This window comes from Rhodnius prolixus, unplaced genomic scaffold (genome assembly GCF_049639745.1).
Source record: "Rhodnius prolixus isolate KJV_2025 unplaced genomic scaffold, Rpr scaffold_35, whole genome shotgun sequence".
Classification (NCBI taxonomy): Eukaryota; Metazoa; Arthropoda; class Insecta; order Hemiptera; family Reduviidae; genus Rhodnius; species Rhodnius prolixus.
The window spans coordinates 431,244-443,289 of record NW_027411629.1 but is presented as its reverse complement, the minus strand read 5'-3'; the positions used below and the strand labels follow the sequence as shown (position 1 = coordinate 443,289).

The window sequence follows — 12,046 nt, the reverse complement described above, 5'->3', positions numbered from 1 at the left end:
GTTAGCACCTCTTCCCTCCTTGATGCTGGCAGGATCACTTGATTTTTCTTTTCTTTTCCGTCTGCGCTTTCCCAGGTTCGCAGCAATACCCCATCTTTGATGGTGAGTGAATCCCACTGAGCCCAGTAGCACTTCACGTCCCGACTGCTGGGCGCAATTTCCTCCCAGTCCGGCCTTGACCCTTCTTCCTTGAACTTGAGCACTGATCTAATGTCCTCATCCTTGAGTTGCTCCTCCCTGATCGCTTCGGGGCTCCATTCCACTCCTGGAAGAACGATGGTTCGTTTACATTGGCCCTGCTCCTTCTGCTCCGTCCTGCAACAGTGCTTGCACTCATGGTTACACGGCCGTCTTGAAAGGGCGTCGGCATTACCATGGAGTCTTCCCTTCCGGTGGACTATCCTGAATTGATACTCTTGAAGTCTCTCTATCCAGCGTGCTACCTGACCCTCCGGGTTCTTGAAATTCAATAGCCAAGTCAGGGATGCATGGTCAGTTCGTAACAGGAACGGTTTTCCATAGAGATACTTATGGAAATGTTCCAGCGTCTTCACGATAGCCAGAAGCTCTTTCCTAGTGACACAGTAGTTCTTTTCAGCCTTAGAGAGGGTTTTGGAGAAGTACGCGATGATTCGTTCTTCGCCATCCTGTACCTGCGTTAGTACACCCCCTATCCCAACCATACTGGCATCTGTGTCCACGATGAACTCACAACCAGTTCTTGGATACGCCAAGACTGGGGCCGCTAATAAGGCATTCTTGAGTCTCTCGTATGCTTCTTGGCATTTCGGAGTCCATTCGAAAGGTTGCTCGTTTTCAGTCAACCGATGGAGGGGCCTGGCTATATCCGCAAAACCCTGAACGAATCTCCTGTAGTATGTACACAACCCCAGGAAGCTTCTCACTTCGCGTTTGTCCTTGGGTACTGGCCACGCACTCACAGCTTCGGTTTTCTCGGGATCCGTTCTCACACCTGCCGAGGAAACAATATGTCCTAGGTATTTCACCTCCCTTCTGAATAGATGGCATTTCTTCAGGCTAAGCTTTAAGCCAACGCTGGACAATTTTTCCAACACCTCTCCCAGGTGCTTGAGGTGTTCCTTCAGGGTTTTGCTGAAAATGATCACGTCGTCCAGGTATATTAAGCAGGTCCTCCAATGTAGTCCTCTTAGAGTGGTTTCCATCAGCCTCTCAAAAGTTGCTGGCGCATTGCAGAGTCCAAATGGCATTACGTTGAACTGCCACAACCCGGTACCCGGAACGCCGTTTTCTCTTGATCTTCTGGATGTATCTCTACTTGCCAATAGCCACTCTTTAGGTCCAGAGTCGAGAACCAATTGGCCTCCGCTAAGGTATCCAGAGTGTCGTCTATCCGTGGCAATGGATAGCTGTCCTTCTTCGTGATGTCGTTGAGCTTGCGGTAGTCGACACAAAATCTGGTAGAGCCGTCCTTCTTCTTGACCAACACCACGGGAGAAGCCCAAGGACTGCTGGAAGGTTGGATTACCTCTCGTACCTTCATGTCCTCTATCATTTGGTCGACCTCCTATTGTTTGGCCAACGGAATCCTCCGTGGCGCCTGCTTAATGGGCTGGTGATTGCCGGTGTTGATGCGGTGTTGTACTGTCTTCGTCCTTCCAAGGTCGTGGTCACCGCAGGAAAACACATGATGGTATTTGTGTAATAGCTGCTTAGCTGCTTCCCTGTCCTGAGGTCTCAGATCAACAACTGCACTTTCTACGAACTCGTCTACGACCCTAGGTCTTGGCGTAGATTGCTCCCTAACTAGATTTGCATTGGGTACCTCAGAGCCGGTTATCATATGGACCTCCTCGCACCTACCGATTATTGTTCCCTTCTTCAGTTTCTGATCGAAGTCCTTGGTGTTCAAAAGTCTAGCCGGTATCGGAACTCTAAAGCAACTATACTAGAAGGAGAAGTGGTGCCGAGTCACTTAGTACGTAAACTACAGAATACCAGACAGACCACTAGGAAATGATATAAGTCCTCAACTTCCTCTCGATTACACAACATACATTTTGTATCGGAAGTCTTAAAACGTTAAAACTTTATATTTTGCAGCTAAATTGTTATTCTTGTTATCAATAAATGAGCGCCATGTGGAATGCATCCCAAATTTTGCAATGGTCAGTTTATCTTTGAAATGTTTCTTCAACGACAATTGTGGGGTCAGACCAATTCCAAGCTACTTATAGTAGCTTGGTACGTCCATGTTAACGATTTCAATGTCTCTGCCTTGGTACGTCCATTTTTCTTTCCTTGAAAGTCTTGCTCATTTGTGAAATACCATTGCTTTAGTCTTATTTAAATTTATCTCCAAATTCCATAATGAGCTATTCACTTAATCTTTTTATCAGTCTTTGTAATCCATTAGGTTCAGTTGCCATCAAGACAATGTCATCTGCAAACATCAAACAATTTACTTTTTTATTTCCAATCTTAACACCGCCTTCGAGGAACTCCGGCAGATCATTAATAAAGTATGTAAATAAATCCTGTTTTGCACTAATCCTACAAACAACTTAGAAACTGAGTCCATAAAACTTATACACCTTTAGTTAGCAACATTATTACCATCGCCTTTTTTAAATAATGGAAAAATAATTGCATTTCCAAAACTATTAGGCAGCTCTGCAGTATTAAGTATATAATTACATACATTTAGTAATATTTCCAAATAATTTTGTTGACTATTTTTAAAAAATTCTGTAGGTATTCTGTCAAATCCTGGAACTTTTCCTGTCTTCGCTCTAATACTGTCTCCAATATTTCAAAACTAAAAGGAGAGTCCAGACTCTCCACACTTGTTTGTGGCGGAGCATACAAGGAGGACACGCTTTTACTTCTTTATTCAAAAGCAGATCAAAATGATCTATCCATTCTCTGCTAGTTATCGTCCTACTACAAATTCTAAATTTAGTTTTAAAAGTATTAGCAATTCTCCAAAAACCTAACATCTTTAACTTGTTCAAACTTATTCTCAATTAAATAATAACTCGTTTTCTTTTCGTTACATATATGTTTATATCTAGTATGTGTTTCCAAATATAAGTGTTGTTCTTTAAATAAATTCAAAAGCGCAAAAGATTTTTCTCTATATACACCTTACATTCTCTGTCGAACCACTTTCATTTTCATACTTTACATTGCATTTATTCTCATCCAACCATGCACTTTCCTTAATTAAGTTAGTTAAAAAATTTAACTTTCCCTGTTCACTTTTCACCTTATCAAAATGTTCAAAACTTTCACTTGTAAGTTCCTCCTACTTAATTTTGAATAATGCATCATTTTTAGTACACCTAATTTTAGGTAATAATGGTAATATTTCATCTTCATTTTTAATACAAGACAGACCTAAAGATAAACAAGCAGGCATATGATCTGAGAAATTCTGACCAAGTAGGTACCTCAAACTTACATACATAATCCATTAGTTCCAAAGATACACAACAGATGTCATTTACTGAACAACCTTAACCACCAATATATGTCTAAATTCACCTAGTTTGTCACCTGCTATCCTGCCATTTAAAATAACCAACCCTTTGTTATCGCACAAACTTTTTCTCATTAAATTTTCCTCGTTCTTACACAAAATCTCATTTTGTTTCTCTAACTCCGCAATTCTACATATTAGATTTTTATTTTCATTTAAAACTACAACAATTTCACCTTTCAAAATCCTCTTTTTTTGGAAGATCTTTCAATTTCTTCTCAAACAAACGACTAATTTTAATTAATTATCTTTCCTCATTAAAAATCTTATCTTCCTCTGACATTATCGTTAGAATAGATTTTTTAAATTCTCTTTGTTCCGGTGATAATATTTCTCCTTCTCTTATTAGTACTAGAATCTTCAGTGTATATATTCTCCACGGACATGTACTAAATAATTTAAACGGACCTTTAGTCTAATATCTGTTACTTTTTAAAATAAACAATAGCAATAACAGTACATACGCGTGTGAGCATAGTGCAGCAAGTATTATTCTCCTTAAAGCTCTTCCCCACCACTCACTGAATTCACAAATTTATTATTAAATTTTCAATAAGAATACATTAAAAAGTAAAGTAATTCTATTTTTTCAGACAGGCTTTACGTCCAACTACCAATTAGGTGTCGTGGACGGAGGCGACTAGCAAACATACTTTACTGTAAATTTCTCATATTAACCATTAAATAAAATCCAAGTTATAAGACCGGGAATCAAACCCATTACCACAATGCATATTAGCTTTGCAGGTCTCGCCTCTTAACCGCTCGGCTACTGTGGCGCCTATAAGAATTCATAATTTTCTTACTTTTATCAAATGTTTAAAAATAAATTTTATACTCAGTTAACAGCACGCTATTTCATACTATCACTGTGCAAAAATTCTATTAATTCAATTTCTATTACCACTGAAATAAACGAATTTTAACCGAGCAATTTCTACACAACCTCACGCTCAGGGTTTACGATTGAACTATAACCGTACTCCGTCATTTATTTCGCATTGGGATTCTCCCTGATGAACAGTACACATGTGGGGAGTAACCAGAAGCGGAATCAAGCCTCTTAATTTTAGCATGCCCCCAAAGGAGTAAAGGCCGGACATACTTTGGAAAGTAGTAATAGAAAACAATTTTGAACTACCTACAAATTTACTTGCTGATTTGAGTACCTTTTGTTGTTTAATCAGCCCTTTTATTTAACTTAAAACTGTTAAGTTTTTGTTAAAGAGATAAACTTAATTACATGTATTCGCGGAAAGTAGGTTTTGTTAGTCCAAAGATGTTCTGTGATGTGCTTTCGTAGAGTTGAAATACGTTATGCTGCAGACGTAATTTCCAGGTTACAGGAGCAAACAGAGATATCCGAGTTTTCAAGACCTACCCTCAACATCCAAAGTTCAAAATAAAGGAAGAAACAAGAAGTGAACAACATATAATTATGTGTTGGTAAAATTTGCAGTTACGGGACTCCAAATAATGTTCAAAATAATACTCCAATATTAGTTTTGACATCTTCCCAAATACGAGATTTTATTATTGTAAAATACATTGAAACATTTAGTAAAAATTAAAAGTACGAAGACAACCTTGAAAAGAGAAATAGTAGTAAGAGAAAGTGATGTAAATGTTTCGCACCAAATTTTTACTTAATTATGAGCGAACTATATTTGTTCGATTCTAAAGGTAATATACAGTACTTAGTTTTTGAAGCTATAATAGCGTTCGTCATGAGGTTTGCAGGTTTAGTAATTTTCGACGAACTATTTGATACAACTTCGTATATTCATGTTTGTCGTTGCAGCAAGCGCTTAAAGAGAGCCAGCGTGGCGGTGAGCTGAAGCAGAGCGGCATCAGCGTGGCTGAGACAGTGCGCACGCTTACGCAGCTCAACCATACACCCGCCAGTCCAGCTAGTCTGCGAAGGACTGGCCAAGCTACCGGACTGGCGCACTTGACTGCTAGTACGGGTGCCATTCAGCCTTGTTCAACTACTGTCAAGATCAGCACGAACCCTGTCGGCGGGCAACCCAGTGGAATTGTGGCGGCAATCCTAGCCCGCCAGACCTCTGCCAAGGAGAAATTAGAACGGGACAAGGAACAGTCAGACCCTCGAGTAGCGCACGACTCTCTAATGGATCAGATCAAACGTGGAACTCATCTGCGCAAGACGTCAACCGTGAACGACCGCTCAGCTCCGAGAATACACTGAGGCAGACATCTATGCTCATATAATTTACATCCTCTATGTCATTTATTTTTAAAGGCTAACAGCATTCAAGCGTAGGATTGTGTAAGATATAGTGATTACAGATAGTGGAATCTTATGGCGAGTGTTCAGCTGTGATATTGGATAACGCGGCACATTTTTACTAAAAAAACAATAGGCGAATATGGTCCGCTCAAAACTGTTTGTGAGGACCATTCAATTTATTGAAAGCAAAACGGTAGATTATGTTTTCTTAACATGCAGTTTGTTTAATCAATTTTTTTTCTAGTTACAAAAATTCATTGATTGTTCTGATCTCAGCTGAATGACTTAACGAATAGTTGAGAAATATCTACTCGTAAAAGTTTGTCAACATTTTAAATTCGTTTTTAACATCATTGCTTTGCAAAAACAAATAAGTGTTACGGGAAAGTGGTCAAGAATCAGTTTCATTAAAACACGAAACAAGACATGGAACGTCGCCGCAGTCCGTCCACACAACTTCTGCGTATCATGTCTTTCATTGAAATGTCCAGAAAAAAGGCACAAACTCTAATCGGGTCTGTCTCATTTTGTCAAATTTAAATGCTGAACGAAGCAACGTTACGAGGATATGTTTGCTGTGGGTCCACTAATGATACCATGATATGTACAAGGGATATGATACGCCATTTTGCAATAAGTGGTTACAGGATTAATACAGTTGTTTGACAATATAATCCTAGCCGTCGTGCTGGTTGGTCCGTTCCTTAAAGTCTACTCTGTAAAAGCTGAGAAAAATATCAGGCTGAAAATAATGAAACTCTAAGAAGAACACTAGAGATAGTTGCGTTGGGTGCATTTCTTCGGCAATTGTGCATCGACCTTGCTCGTAATTTTTCTACATCTTGTTGAAATTGAAGGGAAGTCAGTTAATTACCTTGCACAATCTAATCAGTTTCATTATAACTCAAGATATACATTTAGACTTAGTAGCGGTGAAATGGTAAATCGCAAAATGACCTCTACGCTTTGTAGCAGACATTTTTATTAATTTTATATATACATATATGTAATAGCTTATCAGAAAACTTCCGAGAACATCTTGTAACACACTGTATTTGTTTATTTGTGTATCAGTTTTTGGTTATAGGCCCTTATAAACGTTTCGATTGCGCTAAGGCAAAAAGAGTGTGCCTCCTTCAATGGCCAGCTTTAGGGCTGTTTACTAATGATAGCTTAGCACTACATCATATTCATTAGCACTGGCCTGCTCAAGAATACTCCAATACATCTCTATAATTCTAACCGCGATCCACCAGTCTTGGACATTCAGCTCTCTTATAACTGCCATACTATCCATCCGTCCATTTTCCGACTTGCCAACATTTCGTTACCTTCTTGGTTCATCGAACAAGCGTTCTTTTAAAGTAAAAATGTCATTTAAGCGCAGTAATTTAAGTTAATATGCAGTGTCGAATATGGTCTTGCCCGTTTTCGTTATTATTTATCCATTGATCATTTTTTTTGGTATGTACTGTGACTCACAGATTAGTTCCTTCGAAATTTGCGATTGATTAATTATGTAAACGACAAGATGAGTCTGACCGTATATGTTCGATATACCTATTTACTTATTTAGAAAAATGAAACATAAAGTTAAATAACCCATTACTGCGTTAGAAGAAATTGAAACTTAAAAATGCGCTATACATTATGTCACTATTTCAATTATAATAGCCATTCGCTGCTAGTGCATTGTTTTTGTGCGAGAGAATTTTGATGATTCTGATAATTTAACAACTCACATTAACAAACAATTTGGACATCCAAAATTTTCTAAAAATGTTTTTATCCTTTTCGTCATAATTTCAAAATTTCGTAAAGGAATGTACCGATGCGGTCTCATTCAGCGTCCAATTTTTTTCTGAAATCGTCATCTCAATGTTTCACCTCTAAAAATAAATCAGATTGCTACTGATTGAAAAGCCAGGCATTTGGCCATTCCCGAAATACGATCTCATCAACTGTTTCGTTCAATTCTGTTTTAACTTCCAACAAAGTTAACATTCTATTAAGATAAGCGTTGTAAAGAAAAATAACAATTTGATGAGAACAAATGTATGAATAAGTTATCTTTCTCTATCTTTTTTTTTTTTTTTTTAATTCAAATAGCAGCGATTTACCAAGTATTCAAAAACTTTTAAAGTGGGCCATTGCTCAACTTAAAGGATGGAACATGTGTAGCTGTGTGAAATGAAAATTTTTTAACCTCAGTAAAACTTCGTAACTTCATTAACCAAAAATCTCGTAATGAACTGAAGTAGTATTATAACGGAAATTTTTAACTGAAGATTAAAAAAATTAAATAAATTAGGTATTTGGCAATTTTTTATTAGAATATTCAAGTAAATGTGTAAATATATGTTGCAGAAGTCAGATTGTAAATATTTTCGATACATTCACAGTTTTTTTTTTTTTTCTATGTTTACTGTTTCCTTTTCTATGATGATGATAACAAGTAAAAGTATTTAAAAGTTAAGTTAATTAAAAGTTTTAAGTTAATTTTTTTTGTTTTTGCCAAACTTAATGTGTTCATATTTATTAAGAAAAGAGAGAAAAAATAAATAATAATAATTAATAAACTACTTTGTAAAAAGCAGTTGCTCCCACACAAACAGTAAGTTATTCTGTATATAATGTGGGTGATGATATCTAAGTGTAAATCCTTAATTTCTTTTCTCTCTCAAAAATGGCTTCCGATGGCTTCTCTCGATTCTTACATCTGTGTGTATACTTTATAAATCCACTACTTTATTGTACCTTGTTCTGATGTAATCTCCAGTTGAAAATAGGGATAACTCTGACCGTGTAATGAATCATTACTTTTATTTAGCACTGCATGCACATAATTTTTTTTCTTGAACTCAAATTTTTCCCCTAGGGGAAAGTGGGTTCAGCGGATGGAAGATCTGATATAGATTACCGCAAGCAGATGTTTGAAGAAAACGTGGACTTCGCTTATCAAAACGACTGGATCATACATTTAGCATTTAAAATGTACATGGGCCTCCCTGTACATTGCCAAAGTTAATAATGCGAAAGTATAAAATAAGTAAAGATGCGCCATATAGTTCCATACAGTTCAGTAAAAAAAAAAAAAAAAAAAATCATGGTATAGAATGACTCGCGGGTTTCATTCCAAATACTTTTGGAAACTGGTAGGTAAGCCCTACTTTGAAGAAAATTACAAAATTTTGGGAAGCTATCACACCAGAAGAGAAGTTAGTCATAACCACCAGATATACATAAATGAATTCAATTTTATTAATTTATTGTGTGGTTATATTTACCATCATATACAGACGAAAATCTCGTAACTGCAATTACAGATTCTTGCGAAGTTGCCAGAAAAAGTTGCAAACAAGTATTTGATTACCCATAGTACTAGAAATATCTTACTGTTTGACTAAATTATTGTTTTAAGAGCAAAAATGATTGGAAGACTGTTTATTTTTAACTAAAGAATCAACTGTAATTCAGTTAAAAGTAACATAACTAGATCTGTACATTAAAAGTTATTTAAGGCGATTGTACATAGACTTACACGAAACTAGGTATAACGTTTGAATTTATTTATTTTTAATTTGTGAGTTGTTACATATTTATTATTATACACTTGATCGTAATTTATTGTTTTCGGTAGATATTTTCGTCTTGTACTTTGATTGAGCCTTATTTCGTTTTCGATAATGTATAAAATAATTTAGCTTTATTCCAACCATTTCACCTGTATCTTATTTATATTATAATAGGAGTAAATATTAAATAAATCAGATCTCTTTTATTGTTTGATTTATAATTATTTATTTTGGATTGGATTTTTGAAACCAAATATAACCAGATTGTTAGAAAAGGTTTTAGTGTGCATAGAAACATCGCAATCGCACTGCTACTCTCTTTCATTAACGAACAGATATTTTTCAGTCAAGTTTGACATGGTTTGGCAATTTCTGAGAATCTATTAGCTGCTTTTGGTTGAGTGGGAATTTATTTAATTCTTCTAATGTTTTTCTGTTGCTGGTGTTCAAAGATCCGCTTCTATAGCTGGGTGTGCTGTTAGATGAGCCTTAGGTCAAGCTTATTTTTCACGCTGGTATCACCATTTTCTTCTTTTGTTCCAGGCCTGAGCAACATGTCCAGAACATTTAGCCTTTACATTCTATTGCAGAAAGTGTTAGTAATATTTTACTTAATCTCTTTGATTTGCGGATTTAAATGAAATTTTTCAATCTTTGCGGAAGTCCAGGAGTCGACATTCATCTGAGTGTTCACTTCATTAGTATTAGGCATACCAAACTCGAGTCGTGCGTTATTCTTTCTAGCAAGTCATCAAGGAGGCCAAACACAACTTCTAGATTCATTGTAAGCTTCTTTTATTTTTACGTACTTCATGTTCATTGTAAAGGAGTTATGATGATTTTTCCAACACTATGTGTGCGACTAGAAACTCGTTCGTTATTCTCCTCTGGTGGATCCTACAGTTGTTTTGGCGGCCAGCCTGGACTGAGGTACTTAGGTCAAGTTGTGATGGTGGCCCAATGTGTTGGTGACTTGTAGCCTTCTTTCAACGAAAACTTCGCTTGGCCACACTGTTTCTATCACGTTTTTGTGCTACAAACTGTGCGTTGGTGCTACAAGAAACAGTGATCATACTGAAGTAGTAGATACAAACGAGTGGAAAAGTTACTCCGTGGTAACACTCCAAAACTATTTACTCTCTTCACTAGAGAGGAGATCACGAGGCCACTTTCTTGTAAAACGTCTTGTTGTGTGTTCATAAAGAGTTCTATAAGCAAGATTTGTGTGGACTGAAGTGGAGTTTGCTATATCGGGTTTGGCGACTTGGGTGTAATAAAAGGAATGATAAAATCTGTATGTAAGTCCGGTTATAGAGACGTAAAAAGGAACGTTTACTGTGGATCGAAGTATTGCAGATTGTGCAGACTGGTGCGTTTGGTTGAACCCCACATTGCTCTATTCCGTACGCTTAAATGGGTTTTAAAATATATATGTAAATTAGTATTTTGTTGTCAAGAGATAGTTTAGATCTATCGTTTAAGAGTTTTTTGAGTTGTTGAAAGCGTCTGTAGTTCTGTTATTTTAAGTTTAGTGTGGGGATTCCAAAAAAGTCTTCGGTCTAAGTAAAGTCCAAGGTAGTGGGCGCCAGCCAATTTAAAACAATATACAATGAGAAAAATAATATATTGATAATGTTTCCATATAAACCAGGTTTATACAAGCAATTAGTTGTTAGAGTTGTAAGAGTTAATTGTCTCATTTCTCCGTATGTAGTGGTACTAGATCTCGTCAGCGATTACATTTGTTCTTGTACAATTTTTCTAACAATCTACTAGAGTTTTGCATGCAAATAAAAGAATGTATTAAATATTAAAATAATATGTTACAAATATGAAAGAAGTAAGAGCTAGTTTTCAATTTATTAAAACAAGCAATAATGCAGATAATTGTTATAAAAGTAATAATTTAAAAAGAAAATAATAATAATAATGAGAAGAATGTGAGAATTTGAGACAAAATGGAAATTTTTTTGGAAACTGTTACGAGATGAATGCCTGTTTATATTGAGCAGTGTACTCTCTCACATTAAAATTAAGCGGTATTATTTAATATTGTCTTTCTTTAAATTACCTTATAATCGTGAGGCAGTGGTAGAATTATATCCGGAGAAAATTCGATCAGGAATTCAAGCAAGGAAAATCACGAAGTATGGTGGTGCTTTTCTTATTGCAGGACCAATTATCTTTGATACCTGCTTCTTGCGGCTATGGCCAATCGTTTGGTAGGAAATTTGCATAATCAAGGAACTTTGGAAGAAGAAGAACCACATTTCGGGCCACTCAGTCAATCTACACCTCTACGTGAGGCTTATTGTGAGTTTTTTTGATGTTGATCTGTTTTAAATTGCTGCTATGATTTTCTTCTTTGCAATAAATTGTGTAGTAACAATTAATAATTACAAGGTTTACAAAAAAAGGTTAAGAAACGGCTAACTCCTCTTTTTTTTAAATTTACCTAAGCAATTTCATGTAGAGTTCTAAGAGTCATCAACATCTGAGGTTATTGGCCGGAGCTTGTTAAGTGCACTGTCGGCCAGACAGACAAGATTGTCCATCACCGGACAGTGAGCTGTAAGAAGCTCCTAAAATCTATAACAGCGTGATCCGCGTATTTAAATGCATCTAAATGAATGAGGTGCTTTTTATTTCGAAATTTTGTGCCTTTTGGGAGTCTCGATGCTGGGAGAGGAGTAATAAATG

At 36.4% G+C, this 12,046-nt stretch overlaps 1 protein-coding gene across 23 annotated transcripts in view; it reads left to right on the top strand.

Annotated features, from left to right (window-relative positions):
• mim (missing-in-metastasis) overlaps window positions 1-12,046 on the top strand; it is a 159,191-nt gene that overhangs the window by 47,868 nt on the left and 99,277 nt on the right. For 20 of the 23 annotated variants that reach the window (XM_074139530.1, XM_074139525.1, XM_074139534.1 and 17 more), the window contains one exon: window positions 5,322-6,695. The exons of 2 other annotated variants lie outside the window; for them this stretch is intronic. In XM_074139530.1, coding sequence (XP_073995631.1) covers window positions 5,322-5,729 — 408 coding nt within the window. In that variant the 3' untranslated portion in view covers window positions 5,730-6,695. Of the gene's footprint in view, window positions 1-5,321; window positions 6,696-11,519; window positions 11,727-12,046 lie in introns of those variants that run through there. One more of the 23 variants, XM_074139542.1, reaches the window with a different exon arrangement.